At 36.3% G+C, this 15,371-nt stretch overlaps 2 protein-coding genes across 2 annotated transcripts; one reads left to right on the top strand and one right to left on the bottom strand.

Moving 5' to 3' along the window:
* The first annotated feature begins 3,125 nt into the window (after window positions 1-3,125).
* Window positions 3,126-4,094, top strand: OR51T1 (olfactory receptor family 51 subfamily T member 1). Its single transcript, XM_014583364.1, has one exon. The coding sequence runs from the start codon at window positions 3,141-3,143 to the stop codon at window positions 4,092-4,094; it is 954 nt and encodes a 317-aa protein (XP_014438850.1). The 5' UTR covers window positions 3,126-3,140.
* A 5,589-nt stretch (window positions 4,095-9,683) lies between these two features.
* On the bottom strand, window positions 9,684-10,619 carry LOC102476750 (olfactory receptor 51A7). Its single transcript, XM_006166452.1, has one exon. The coding sequence runs from the start codon at window positions 10,617-10,619 to the stop codon at window positions 9,684-9,686; it is 936 nt and encodes a 311-aa protein (XP_006166514.1).
* Between the last annotated feature and the right edge of the window lie 4,752 nt (window positions 10,620-15,371).

Here is a 15,371-nt window from a genome sequence, read left to right as displayed (position 1 = left end):
GAGAAGGAGGAGGAGGAGGAGGAGGAGGAGGAGGAGAAGAAGAAGAAGAAGAAGAAGAAGAAGAAGAAGAATTAAACAAAAATTTCAATAGCCTTCTGTTTTCTAATGTGACTCTTTATCCCCTTGTTTTCTCATGTGGTAGTAGACCACCATTAATGTTTGCCTTGGCGTCTCACTTCATTCAGTTACACTAGGTTGGAGATGTTTGGATGCAGAAACTTCTTTATATGTTCCTGTCTCCCTGGCCCTCAGCACAGTAACCTACATTAAAATTATCATTGGTAGTCTGAGTGGTTGACTTAATTCAGTATATTTGCAATTAATATCTATCTTGGAAACAGTTTTCCTGATTTTGAGGGTTCTTTTCCAGCTAAATCTTGGACCAAAGAATTTAGATTATTTATAGCTAAATCCTTTCTCCCAACCAAATTATATTATCATTATTATTTTACAATACTAAAACTTATAACCGACAAAGCAATTAGTCTTTTTCCTTCATTGAGGTAACAAGCAAATATTTCTGTCACATCTTCAATAGACTGGCCAAAGGAGAGAAAATAATTAATATTCCTTCATATTTATCTTTACAAGCAAGCTCTGATGCTAGAAAACTTTTATATCTACTCTGTCACCAGGTGCAGAAAAGCTAGATGACTAAAAGATGAGGATATTTGGAGCTGGATGAGTCTATACAATAACTAGAGTAGATATATTACTCCTCTTAGCTCTTTATTGATGACTTCTTGACCTATATAAAAATTAAAAAATCAGTAATGGTTATTATTATTATTCTGACGAGTAGTCAGTAAGCGAGTTCTGAATAGAATTGTAATAATCATCCTAGATGTCAGTCCCAGCTTTTGCCTCCCTTCTGCCACCATTTTCGTTTTGTTTGCAGCTGCCATTTTATGGCCTTATCCATTGAACAATTTGATATTCAAATTTGTGGTATCACCTCAGCCTTCCCGTCCTTGAGATTACTCCCTTATATTACTCCCTAATTTCATTTCCTCTGTGATTTTCCCAAAGTCATCACATGTTGCTGATGCCTACCAAGCCTTTCCCATGTCTGCAAGTATTAAAAGTCCATTCCAACATGGAAATATCCAGGCCCTGAGAGAGAGAATTTTATCATTTTTACTTAGGATAATTCTGCATATTGGCACAGTTAGTTTGCTTAGCAAGAGAAGAAAAAAAGAAAGGAGGAATGCGGAATTTAGTTCTGGATGGCATAAAATCTTTAAATAATATAATATGAGGAAGGACCAGCAGATGACATAATGGTTATATCACAGGACTCCCATGAAGTCTACCATGGTTCAAATCCTGGACCCGGTAGCTTAAACCTCACATGGGGTGAGTGTGTGTGAATGCTCAAAATCCTGAAAGGAGAATGAGGAAGGAATCGCATTGCAGCATGGCCATACCCTTGGGGGTTGATTTCTCACTTTCTGACTCTCTGTCTTCCTTCATCTCTCTAATGAGAACACATGTTCTATAGCAAAAATCTCTCTCTCTAAAAAGAGAGATATTTATGGAAAAAAGTCACTATATATATACATATATATCTACATATCTATATATCTACATATCTACATATCTACATATCTATCTATCTATCTATCTATCTATCTATCTAGATAAATATAGATAGATGCAAGCATCCATGACCCCATCGGAGTGTACCCTTAAATAAAGCAAGACATATTCTCCACTTTGAAGAGTTGACTCATTGAATTCTCATCATGAGTTTAATAAAATATCAAAAATGATAGAAGTTGGGAACCAGCAGTTAGCATAATGGCTATGTCGCTGAACTCCCACGTAGTCGACCACGGTTTGCATCCCGGACCCGGTGGCTTAAATCTCACGCCGGACACGTGTGCGTGCGTGCCCAAGATCCCAAGAGGAGAATGGAGGAGAAGGGATTGCAGTGTGACCATCCCCCCTGGGGGGTGATGTCTCGTTTTCGGTCTCTATGTCTCTCTCTGTCTGTCTGGCGAGCGCACACGCCCTATAGTGAAAAACCTCTCCAAAAAAAAAAAAAAAAAAACAAAACAAAACAATGATAGAAGCTATACAGGTTAGAACATTCACTTTACCAGTTAAGTGGCATATGTGATTGAATGTATAAAAGAAATTAAAATAAAGTAAGTAAACATTTTAAAAGTACGGAAAATTAATAATAAATAATTGAAAAAAGTGATAGAAGCTGATATGGGAGTGCTTTTCCTTTGTTTTATTTTGCTTTTTTTTTTTTTTCTCCAGACTTGCGTACTAAGCCTAGATCAGGATGCTTGATGGCATTCCAGAATAATGTTTGGAGATCCTGGCAGGATTTATTAGAGAAGTCTATTCACAGTGAGTGTGTCTACAGTTATAAAGTAGCTATCCCTGGGATGTAGTAGAAAGACATATTCCAAATGTAAGATGGAGTAAAGGAGAGAAGAACCCTACAATAGACTTGGAAACTATACTCAGAAACAGAGGACAAGATAAGCCCAAGGCCCAGAAATATGTAGAATGAGAAGGAAGAATTATAATAATTATTCCAACATAAGAAATAGAATTAGAGAGTTTTAATACTAAAAGGAGATGGGACAATAGGAAAAAAAAGGTAGCTCATGATTCACATAACCTTTTCCTACAGTGTCCCAGGCCGGCTTCCAGCAAGAACATCACAGAGCACACCATCAAAGGTACCTAGAGTGACTCTGAGGCACTTCTCCTGTATTTCTGGAGCATCTTATGTAGCCTGAAGACTTAATAAAGAGACAATCGGGTTGTGATTGTGGTGGTTGTTTTGTCTGTATGTATGCATGTGTGTGATCTATGTTTATAAGCATTCTTACTTCAAGCCAGGGCTAGTCTGAGCAATGGTGGAAATTAGCCTAGGAAGATTAATGGTTATGACTGGGAGATGATAGAGACATGAAAATGGGGCCAGGTTCTAACAAGAAAAATTCAACATGCCATAAAACTATGTTGTTGGCACATTAATTAGATTGGGAATTTTGCGTACAGAGAAATAATTATGTAATTAAGAAAAGGCTTATGAAAGAGTTAGGATTTGAAAAAAGGATCAGCTAATAGACAGTACCACTATCATCTTTCTTTGTAGGGTGTGTCCAGAACTCACCATGTTAATTTTCAATAACACCACCACCTCCTCCAGTTTCCTCCTCACTGCATTCCCTGGGCTAGAGCGTGTTCATGTCTGGATCTCCATTCCGGTCTGCTGTCTCTACACTGTCGCCCTCTTGGGAAACACTATGATCTTGTTCGTCATTATTACTGAGCGGAGTCTTCACAAGCCCATGTACTATTTCCTCTCCATGCTCTCAGCTGTGGACCTGTGTCTGACCATCACAACTCTCCCCACTGTGCTTGGGGTTCTCTGGTTTCATGCCCGGGAGATCAGCTTTAAGGCCTGCCTCGTTCAGATGTCCTTTGTGCACACCCTCTCCTTCCTGGAGTCCTCAGTGCTGGTAGCCATGGCTCTTGACCGCTTCATGGCTATATGTCACCCACTGAAGTATGCTACCATCCTTACAAACAAGATGATCTTGATGATTGGATTGGTGATCTGCACACGACAAATGGTTTTCCTGTTTTCTATTTTTGCAGCTTTGAAGAATGTATCTTTTCATGGTGACCAGGAACTTTCCCACCCATTTTGTTACCATCCAGATGTGATCAAATACACATATTCTAACCCCTGGGTCAGCAGTTTTTTGGGCATGTTTCTTTTGCTTTACCTGATTGGCACTGACTTACTGTTCATTCTTTTCTCCTATGTCCTGATTATCCGTACTGTTCTAAACATTGTGGCCCCCAAGAAGCAACAGAAAGCTCTCAACACTTGTGTCTGTCACATCTGTGCAGTCATTGTTTTCTACGTTCCAATGATCACCCTGTCTTTAGTGCACCGTCTCTTAAGCTCCACCCCAAGGGTGGTCTGCAGCATTCTAGCCAATATTTATCTGCTCTTACCCCCTGTACTAAACCCTATCATTTACAGCTGGAAGACCAAGTCCATCCGTCAGGCGATGTTTCAGCTGTTCCAATCTAAGGGTCCATGGACCCCCGAGTGAGAGGTCCTAGAGAAAAGTAGGATTGAAGGGGGAAATTTTCAGTACATAAATTATGTTTATGGAGGAAAGAGATTTGGGCAATGTGTCCTGCAGGCATTTTGACTACTGAAGCAATTCCAACTAAATTGCAGGAGTGATAAGAAAGTAAAATTTATCTTTTAGTTTATCAGTTTCTTTTAGTTTGTTTTTGGTGGTGTATGCTTATTTTCTTTTTAGATTTTTGCCATAGGGCACTGGTGTTCTCCAGAGAGAAACACAGAGAGAGGGAAAGTGGAAAATCACCTCCCAGGCAGATGACCATGCCATAATCTCTTGCCTTCATTCTTCCCTTGGGATTTTGGCATGTACGCACATGATGTGTTTTCCAAGCTGCTGGGTCTAGGACTTGAATTGCAGAGTTTGTCATGTGGGATCAACACCTAATCACCATGCCAACTGCTGGCCTGAGTTCATCAAAACATTTTTTTTTTTAATACCACAAATTAGTTTTGTCTATGTTCCTAAAATATTTAAAACAATGACATGGATGCCTGCATACAATAAAACATTAAAAGCAAAATGAAGTCACCATAATCCAGTGGAACAATTGAATCTGTACGTCTGTATATCTGTATGTTCTTATTTATGCCAGAGAATATGAGCCAGGGGGAGATAGAGGGAAAACAACCAATAGGGTCAAGTCATGCCTTTTTTTTTCTCCTTTTTCTTTATCTGTTCAGAATCCTGGGCATGTGCCCAGCATATCCTTCAAGTTGCCAGAGCCAGGATTCTGACAGCGGTTGGCCATGTGGGATCTGGTTCCCTCAACCCAAAATATTGTCAGTAATGTACTTCATATTTATTATAATTATGAATAAGGTATGGATTTGTATTTTGTTGTTATTTGTAATTTTGCTGTTATTTCAAGCATTGTATTTATTTGGAGAGGTTTTTGCTATAGGGCGCGTGATCTCGCCAGAAAGACAGGGAAACAGAGAGACAGAAAGAGAGAAATTACCCCTCAGGGAGGATGACCATGCCACAATTCCTTCTCCTCCATTCTCCTCTCAGAATCTGGGCCATGCACACACACGCCCCAGGCTTGAGTTGAAGCCACTGGGCCTGGGACTTGAACCATGGTCGACTACATGGAACTCCAGTGACATAGCCATTACACCAACTTCTGGTCCCTCAAGCATTTTATTTAATAGATTTGTAAGCTATTTTGTTATAAAGTCAAATTCATGAATATGTAATTAAAATTTTGTGAGTATATTGAGAAATACAGAAAATTATTAAAATATAAAAATTATTTACAATCCTATTGACAAATTATATATGACTTATCTTTCCTTATGCTTTTAAAATTAGTTTGTTGAGCCAGCAGGTGCCATGATGGTTAAGATGCTGAACTCCCACATGGCTGCATAGTTGGAGTCTGAGACCTGGCAGCTTGCATTCTCACTTTCTCTTTCTCTCTTTGTCTCTCTTTGGTAAGGGGTTGTGCCTTATAACAAATAAAAATAATAATAATAAATAAAATTAAATAAACAATTCTAAGAAAAAATTAAAAATATTTTGTTTCGTTGCCAGAAGCTAGGTATGCTCACCAGAGAGAGAGCTTTCCATAATTGGATATGGTCACACCAAGTCCTTTTTCTTCCATCTCTCTATCCCTTTAGGGCTTTTGGCATGAATGCATATGTGTCTGGTGTGTTTTTCAAGCTGCTGGGTCTGGGATTCAAACCATGACTGGCCATGTGAGAGCTGGTTCCAAATACACAGTCTAAACTAATCTTATTTAATAAGCAACAACTGTGCACACAAATACACACAGATACTTACAAATTAAGATAATAGTATATATACATTCATACAACTTTGTTGTTTGCATATTAGTCATTATTCTCTATTATGCTATATTATTTTATATTAGATATTGCTTCCACTAGTACGATTTCTTTTGACGCTCCATCAAAATAGGCACTTTGCCATTGTTTTATGTGTACTTAAACTACTCATTCTTTACTCAGTGGACTTGATTATGTTTCAGTTAATCCTTGACATCTAATGTGGTGCTAGAAAACCCCTTAGCTATTATTACTGTGTTGCAGGAATGAGTGATAGTGAATGATATTGTATATTATGGTTTATGTTACTATTACGTACTATTTAAAATTCTAGTAATTTTCAACAAACAGTACCATACATACATACATTTGATTACACCTTTTATTATGTTCTTAGATCATAGTAATTATTAATGATCCTTAATAATAGTAATTATCTAAGTAAATTATTAACTTTAGAAATAGCAAAATAACTGTTAGTCTAGTATGTGTCTGACATCATAGGCTCTAGACTAATACTGCCGGAGCTTAAATTTAATCTTCGAACACTTTAGCAATTTATATCCTTGGACAAGTTGTGGAACTTCTTAAAGCTTTAACTTCCTGATTTTCAAAACAGAAAACTAATAAAAATCTACCTTCTTTGCTCTTACAAAAGTTAATGGTGTAAGTACAGATAAACATATAGCCTAATGTCTGGCACCTGGTAAACTCTGGCTATATCCTATTGTTATTATCTTCTAAATTATGACTAGTTAAGTGTTACTTACATAACTACTTTTCAATAAAGAACATAATACTTTTACTTTTTGTTTTTCTATTTTCGCTATTTCCTTAGAAATGGTTGTTTTTCAAATATGGTTTTATTCATTTAGATTTAACTAAATTTTTAAGTTATCTTGGTACTTATATTGTTTATTTTTGTGTTTAACAAAATACCACACCCATAGATAAAATATTGTAAATAGGTCATCGTTTTTCCTGTCAGTATTTTATTTCTGTGAGAGAGAAAAAGTGTGTGTTCTGACAGTATTTTTACTGTTGAGACCCTCTGTCCTTGTCTCTGAGTTAGCTAGGAATACAATTGCATCATATGGCCCTTGGCCTGTTCAGGTTGGTCTGGGATCTAAACAGGGCCTTCCACGTGGTTCTAACTTTAGGCAGTAGCACCATCAAGGCTATCCTCTCCCACTATTACTTGACTAATCGGTTTGGTCAGTGTTCTGATATTCTTTAACCATGTTAAATTTTTGATGTTGTTTGGCGTATTGCACTGTTTATTCTTTTATCTTGTTCTGCTCGTTGATTTGTTGACTCAATCACACAATTTAAGGCTGTTTAATAAATATTACTATCAGATTGAGTGTTGTCATGTTTTTTGTGTTTTTATTTTTTGCCTTTATTTATAATAGAGCCCATGAATGAGAGAGTCAGAGAAAGGAACACCCTTCACAGGGTTGGATCATGCCACAACCCCTTCCTCTGTTCTTCCCGCCCTTTGGACCGTGGGCCTTTGTGCACATCAGGTGTATGCCAGGCTACCCAGCCGGGGCTTAGAATGGCAATAGTAATGTGGATCTGGCTTCTCTTGAATAGCGCATTAGTGCTGCCTCATGGAGCCACCCTCTCCATTTAGTTTCATCTTACATTTTCCAGTTTACTTTTTTGAGTCTATTTCTAGAATTATTTTGGTAAATTCTTGGAGAAATGTTACAGCAAGCTTCATTGGAAATGTATTAAATCTTCTATTTTAACTGAGAGAAACAAACAATTTTTAGTATATTAATTCTTCTGACTCAGAAATAATTCTTAAAATTTTTTAAATTAATTTTTATTTATTTACATTCATTCAAAATAAGATTTTCCATCATGTATACGTTGCATATTGGCTCAATCAAGGATATTACCATACATGTTATCATCAATCAATGATTTTCCATTTTGTATTTGTTTTATTATTATTATTATTTATATATAACTATACATTTAATCACTATATATCACTTAGGTTGTAAAGATACTTTACTCAGCATGATATACACCTCAGTCCAGCCCAGTTGAGACCACCATACACATCCTCATCAACAAATAATAAACCATATTTGTGTCCCACAAATGTCTTACCTCTCCAATTTTTCCCCAACTTTCCTTGATCCAGAAATAATACTTATTGACATGTTATGATTTAAGTCATTTTTGTATGATATAGATTTGAATTTCTGAGTTTAGGTGAAACTCTAAAAGAGGTACAAACACTCTTTATTGTGTTTTTCATGATGTCTGTTCTTTTTTGTGTGTGTGTGGTTTACCAGACAGGTACCATTTTTCAGAGCAGCTTCGCTGACTTAAAATTTTTAGTTACTTGGGACTTGCAGATGGTATAATGATTACATTGCTGGACTCTCACATAGTTAACTGTGGTCCAAATCCTGAACCTGGTGCTTAAAAATCACACTGGGCACATGTGCTTGCATGCCCAAAATCCAGAGAGGAGAATGAAGAAAGGATTGCGGCATGGCCACCTTTCTTGGAGGGGGATGATTTCTTGCTTTCTGTCTCTCTGTCTCTCTGAAAAGCACATATGTCCTATAGCAAAAATCTCTCTTAATTTTTTTTTTTAGTTACTCCTTACTGACTTTGACAATAGATTTGGTATCAGTCCAGATGTTCAGTATGCTTAGATGTATGACCTCATATTCTGAGTTGCTAGAGGCTTCTCTGTTGTTATCATTATTTTTTTCTCTTTTTCTTTTGCCTTAGCTGAAAACTCATGCCGGGCACAGGTGCATGCATGCCCAAAAACCCAAGAGGAGAATGAAGGAAAAGGGGTTTTGGCCATCCCCCAGGGGGATGACTTCTCACTTTCTATTTCTCTGTCTCTCTGGAGAGCACACACACCCTATAGCAAATATCTTTCTCTCTAAAAAAAAAAAAAAAAAGTTACAAGGTGTTGTTATAATTTAAGGATATAAAAACTCTAAGTAGTTCACTGAGTTCAGTGATTGTCCCTATGTGGTTGTTAAGGAAAGAACAAAGCGGGGAGTTTGTTCACTAACTTGTACTTGACAACAGACTCCTCTCACTTAAAAGAGAAATGAAAAATTTCAACAAAATTGAATGAAGTCCTCCGACACATACAGAGTATCTGAAACCCATCAGAGAGAAAACCAGCAACTGTGTTGGGGCAGCATCCTTTGATTTTCAGTTCCTTTGATAATCATTGCAAGGGGATCAAATCCTTACTTCCATTTGTACTTTCTTCCTTGTGTTGTAAGGAATGTAGCTAAAATGGCAACCAGTTTGTTGATTTGTAACTGTTTTCTTTTATAAACATTTTATTCCCATTTCTTCCATGAGAGAGAGAAAGCAAAACAGCTCTTTGAACAGGATGTTGACAGCAAAACTCACCCCCAGTCTTAAATCATTGGCAAGCACATACTTGGCATATTTGGGAAGCCTCTGGACTTGAATTGGTTACCCTTCCATTTGAGATTGTCTCACAAAACATCAAGCTATAATACTGTGCCACTACCCGGCCCCTCACGATTCTAGTAATATTGTGTAAATGTCCTATACACACTCTTCAATGTTTGTGTCAGTCCAACATTTCCACACTCCCAGGTCAATATAGTAACCACCCATAAGTTTTAGTGACTACAAAGGTAACTAAGAAAATGATGAATCATTGATAATATTTTAATTAGAAAAGTATTGGTTTTATTTCTATCCAGTTGACTCTGACCCATTCTTTCACATATCTTTATTTTATACCCAATTTACCCAGTACCTTTTCGCGAATCTGCCGTGTCTTCACACAATATACAATGGGGTTCATCAGAGGTGGCACTAGCACAAAAATATCAGAAATGAGGATCACGGCCATCGGGGACTTGGTCTTGCCAAAGCGGTGCATGGACGACAAAGCAATGATGGGCATGTAGAAGATGAGCACAGCGCAGATGTGGGAGACACAGGTGTTGAGGGCCTTGAGTCGCTCTTTATGGGAACCGATTCCCATCACAGTCCTCAGAATGAACACGTAGGACACTGCAATGAACACACTGTCTGACATCATACACAGAGCAACGAAGAAACCATAGAAAAAGTTGACTGTGTTGTCAGAGCAGGCCAGCTTCATGACATCCTGATGGAGACAATAGGAGTGAGAAAGTAGGCTCTTCCTACAATAGATCAGTCTTTTCAGGATGAAGGGAAATGGAAGCACTAAAAGCATGCTTTTAAGGAACAACACCAATCCAATTTTGGCAACTCTAGCACTGGTGAGGATAGAGCTGTACCTTAGAGGGTTGCGTATGGCCAAAAAGCGGTCAAAAGACATGACTAAGAGCACTGAGGACTCCGTATCTGTGAATCCATTGATAAAGAATTCTTGAGCAAAACAGGCATTTGGGGAGATTCCAGTAGCATTGAACAAGAAGATCCTCAGCATAGTTGGAAGGGAGGAGAGAGAGAGGCCCAAGTCAGAAATTGCTAACATGGAAAGGAAATAGTACATGGGTGCATGGAGTGAGGGTTCAGTCCTTATCACAAAGAGAATGGTGCAATTGCCCAGGATGGCCACCAGGTACATGAAGCAGATGGAAATAGAAATCCACACATGAAAATGTTCAAAGCCTGGGATTCCAATTAAAAAGAAGGTGGTGATCTCCATTTCAGAGGAATTGAGAGGATACATGATGAGTTAGTTGGAAAGTATTAGTTGAGATCTGAAGTGACACTTTCAACAGTGTTTTGTTGTGTTTATCTCCCTCGTTTCAGTACATTTGAGAAATAAACAAAGAAATTACAATTAAAAAAATAAATATTTCTTCTAAACAGAGAGTAATAGAGTCAGAGAAGGTTAACTAACCAGGAATACCAGAAATATAGATGCTGTCTTGACCAGTTACATCTATAAATAAACAAGAAAAAAAGTAATAAAAAAAGAAAAAATAAAAAAGGAAGAGCAATAACCTGGAAATAAATTCTCCTTTTACTACTAATGTGTGGTCTTCTCCACCCCCAAGCCAGGGAGACAATCAGACTGGATTATAGTTTACCTGGCTTAGTGTGAGCCTAGAGGAAAAATCCATTCATCTATCCATATATTCATAAATACCTGGAAAACTCAAGAAGTAGATTTTCAGAAAGCACATAACCATTGACTTTTTTGAGGATTTTATCAGGATTTCAATACTTTCTACTCTCTTCTGGGTAGTCCTCAGGCCAAAGTGTGCACTGGTCCTTTAAGATAGTGTTCTTAGCACTTGAACAAGTTTACTTAGGTCAACTCAGAAGTGGCTTCTTGTTTGAAATTTTCCCTCCTGATCACTCCATAATCCATATCTCTACTGTAAGTGACATCATAACTGTATCACAGCACCTCAGTCACCTAGTAATTTTCATGTGTGCCTTCTACTGTAGCCAGTAAGGTCATACAGAGTGCAGTTTGTGTCATAAAAGCACCAAGCAGGTCCTAGCAAATTTCACACATCCTATTATTACCACATTAAATCAAATTAAACTTAATTGATTTCTATTTAATCAAATTGATCTTAGGAATTATTTTCTTCCTCTGAGTGGTGATTAAATCAGAGCAGGTACAATTCATTAATTCTATGTGAAAATGTTTTCTGATTTCAGGCTGGGGAAGAGTAAGTCTCTTTCTTTGTCTTGGTCTTTGTTGTCATTTCTCTCTAGCCCGAGATGCACAGTATAATCATTTATTTGCATTTGTATTGCTATAAAAATTATAAACCTCATTACTCTGAAGTTCTGATTCATTCCCATGTGACTCTAATGCTTTTTAACTATCAACATCAAGTTAATATCAATTTTAATAAATTATGACTAATTCCTTTTACTTACTTTGCACTTTATGCTCCTAAGTTTTGGACTAGTCAGTGCTTTTCCAATGAAAGATTTAACTCTGTGTCTTTGGGAGGGTCAAATGTTCTCTTTGGTTCATATCTTTTCCTTTCTAATACTATGAACTTTTTTTTAACTCCAATCCCTAAGTCATTTTAATGCCTCTCTTTTCCCTCAAGCCTGTTTGCAAAACATTATCTACACATTATAATGTATGTATATTTCATATACCATATTATGCATTAGATGAACTACTGTTTAAAGGTTTAATTAACAACGTCAAAATAAGTAAAATCACAAATGAAAAAATATATAACTTGCCTACTGTCTCATTCCTCCCATATTTCCTATCATATTTATGATAAAATTTATACTTACGATAGCTGATAAGATCCCTAGAAGCTTTTTCAGTGATATGCAACCATGCACAAACATTCCAGCATCTTCCCAACTTAGGAACACTGTACATGCTGCTTCTTCAGTTCAGAATGCTCTTCTCGTGAGTGTTTAAGTCATGGCTCAGAATTCACATTTATTAAAGGTGTTCCTTGAACATCCTGACTACCTCAGTCACATTCTTATCTCTTTGCTCTGATTTATTTCTTCTCAATAATTCTTGGCTAATGTACCATAGAGAGTAATTTCAATCACAGACTGGCATTGCTTTGTGTACCTCTGGCAGATGAATACATCAGTAAGTATTTAAGTGCAAAAAAAAAGCAAGTGAAAGACTAAGTAATTTCTATTAAGACAACACCAGTATATTTATTGATATAATGAAATAAATTTAAAAGATATATTTTACTAAAATGTCTTAGAATTAGCATGAATTTAAAGGCATATTCTTTATAAAAATATAATTCAATATGAGTATTTTAAAGGCATATTCTTTATAAAAATATAATTCACTATAAGTATAATAGATAATATATAAAAATACAATTATTGAGATTACTTATTAACCATTGTTTATGTTATCATGATATCAATAAATAACCAAATACTTAATTATATTCCCAGACACCAACATCCAAGGAAGACAGGAAGAAAAATAGAGTGGTTTAAAAGAGGTAATAGGAAAATGCAAGGGCTGGGGATTAATCTTTATTGGATTATGCTAGATATTTTATATCGGTTATGTCATTCAACTTCATGGTAGTAGTATTGTTGAAGCACAGTTCTGAGAGATTAACTAAATCTCAGAGAAATGTGTATTGTTATGAACAGTCATGAGATTTGAATAGATGTTAATTCTAAGTTTTTTTAACTATATTATGCTTCTTGCCTCAAGTTAATACATTTTATAATTGTGCAAATTTCAAGGATATTTAATTCTTAAAGAACCCATAAAAATAAGGAAATAATAAATAATATAAATGTCAAAGAAGGCCAAAGTCTTGAACCTTATCGTATACCAGTTTTATTGTGCACCACAGTTACCTCTACAGCTGTTTGAATCAACACAGCCATTTCAATCTGATTTCTGACATAGCTGCATCAAATATTAGCCAAAGGGCCAACATAGAGACAGTTGGTATTGAAACCAGAAAATAAAATCACCTGGGTAAAGTACAGGCAAAGGCACGTGATCAATATCTGCTTAGACAGAGCAGAAGGTAAGGAAAGTAAGCAATGACCTGAACCTTAAAGAGCTGAAGGAGAGAAAAAAGAAAGCATAGATATTTTTAATAGCATTGGGAACTATCACCATATACTAGACATTTGGTTAGACTATATTTATATTCAGATAGCCCTGCTTCCAAAATCAGTTTGTTCTACTTTTTATATGAACTTAAAAGTATATATTTATATATGGAGCTTCATGATGAACAGGAAATACTAAAATAGAAGAATTACTCTGAGGATAAGTGATTGAATTTGCAAGGTCCTAATCAGTCTGAAAAAAGATAAAACTCCTACTAGCCATGGTTATAATAGATAATGATCCAATGTATTTGTTTTCCGAGCACAGCATCTTATGTAAAAAAGAAAAAATACTTAAATGTTTTGATAGTAAATTAATTTTCTTGATAAAATGCCTTAAGTTGTTTAAAGTTTATTTACTTTTTTCATGTGTATGAAAGATAGAGTGAGAGAGGGAGACAGACAGATGCCCTCGACCAGATTTCACTATCATAGCTGTGATCCTTCCCCAGGCTCCAACTTTCCAACTTGTCTAGATCATGGGCACATCTGTGGGCACAATAAGTGTGTTCAGCCCCACCTGCAATTAGAACTCAGGGCCTCCCATAAGACTCTAGTATTGTTCAGTAAACCTTACCTCAGTACCAGCACCTGTGTCACTCAGGATGGGCCAAATATCTTTAAAATTTTTACTAACAAGAATTAAGATTCAGGGATGCTTTATCTTAATCATGTCTTAGATTTTTTAAAAGAATTATTTTATTTAACTTTATTTATTTTAATTCGATGAGAGAGGGAAAGAAAGAGAGAGAAAATGAGAAAGCAGCTTCATGATGAACAGGAAATACTAAAATAGAAGAATTACTCTGAGGATAAGTGATTGAATTTGCAAGGTCCTAATCAGTCTGAAAAAAGATAAAACTCCTACTAGCCATGGTTATAATAGATAATGATCCAATGTATTTGTTTTCCGAGCACAGCATCTTATGTAAAAAAGAAAAAATACTTAAATGTTTTGATAGTAAATTAATTTTCTTGATAAAATGCCTTAAGTTGTTTAAAGTTTATTTACTTTTTTCATGTGTATGAAAGATAGAGTGAGAGAGGGAGACAGACAGATGCCCTCGACCAGATTTCACTATCATAGCTGTGATCCTTCCCCAGGCTCCAACTTTCCAACTTGCCTAGATCATGGGCACATCTGTGGGCACAATAAGTGTGTTCAGCCCCACCTGCAATTAGAACTCAGGGCCTCCCATAAGACTCTAGTATTGTTTAGTAAACCTTACCTCAGTACCAGCACCTGTGTCACTCAGGATGGGCCAAATATCTTTAAAATTTTTACTAACAAGAATTAAGATTCAGGGATGCTTTATCTTAATCATGTCTTAGATTTTTTAAAAGAATTATTTTATTTAACTTTATTTATTTTAATTCGATGAGAGAGGGAAAGAAAGAGAGAGAAAATGAGAAAGCAAGCTGCCAAGTCCAGAACTCAAACCACAGTTGCCATGTGGGAGTTCAATGCCCTTAAGCACCACGCCATCTGCTGACCCCTTTAGATTCTTTATGTACATAATTTTATTTAATTCTCAGAACATCACTATGAGGTAGGTACTACTATTAACTCTGTTTTGTAAATTAGGATGAGAGAAATAACTAGTATGGATAGAACTGCAATTCAAACCTGGATGTGTCTCATTCCCCTGCTGAATGACAAGTGCTACCTTAAAGTGCTTGTATTATTATTATTTTTTGATTCCCTATAACTGATTTGACATAACTGGGTTTTTCCCTGGTGCTGCTCCAAAGTTCTTTCAATAACATGAAACCATAACATCATCTCACTAGCCCTTTATTTTCAAATTAAAAATGTCTTTGATTCCAGTCTATTGGAATCCTTGTTATCCATAAACTGAATTTAGGACTGGGATCT

Source organism: Tupaia chinensis, unplaced genomic scaffold, assembly GCF_000334495.1.
Source record: "Tupaia chinensis unplaced genomic scaffold, TupChi_1.0 Scaffold144260_1, whole genome shotgun sequence".
Classification (NCBI taxonomy): Eukaryota; Metazoa; Chordata; class Mammalia; order Scandentia; family Tupaiidae; genus Tupaia; species Tupaia belangeri.
Note: the sequence above shows the minus strand (reverse complement) of the source record. Positions and strands in the feature narration are given on the sequence as shown.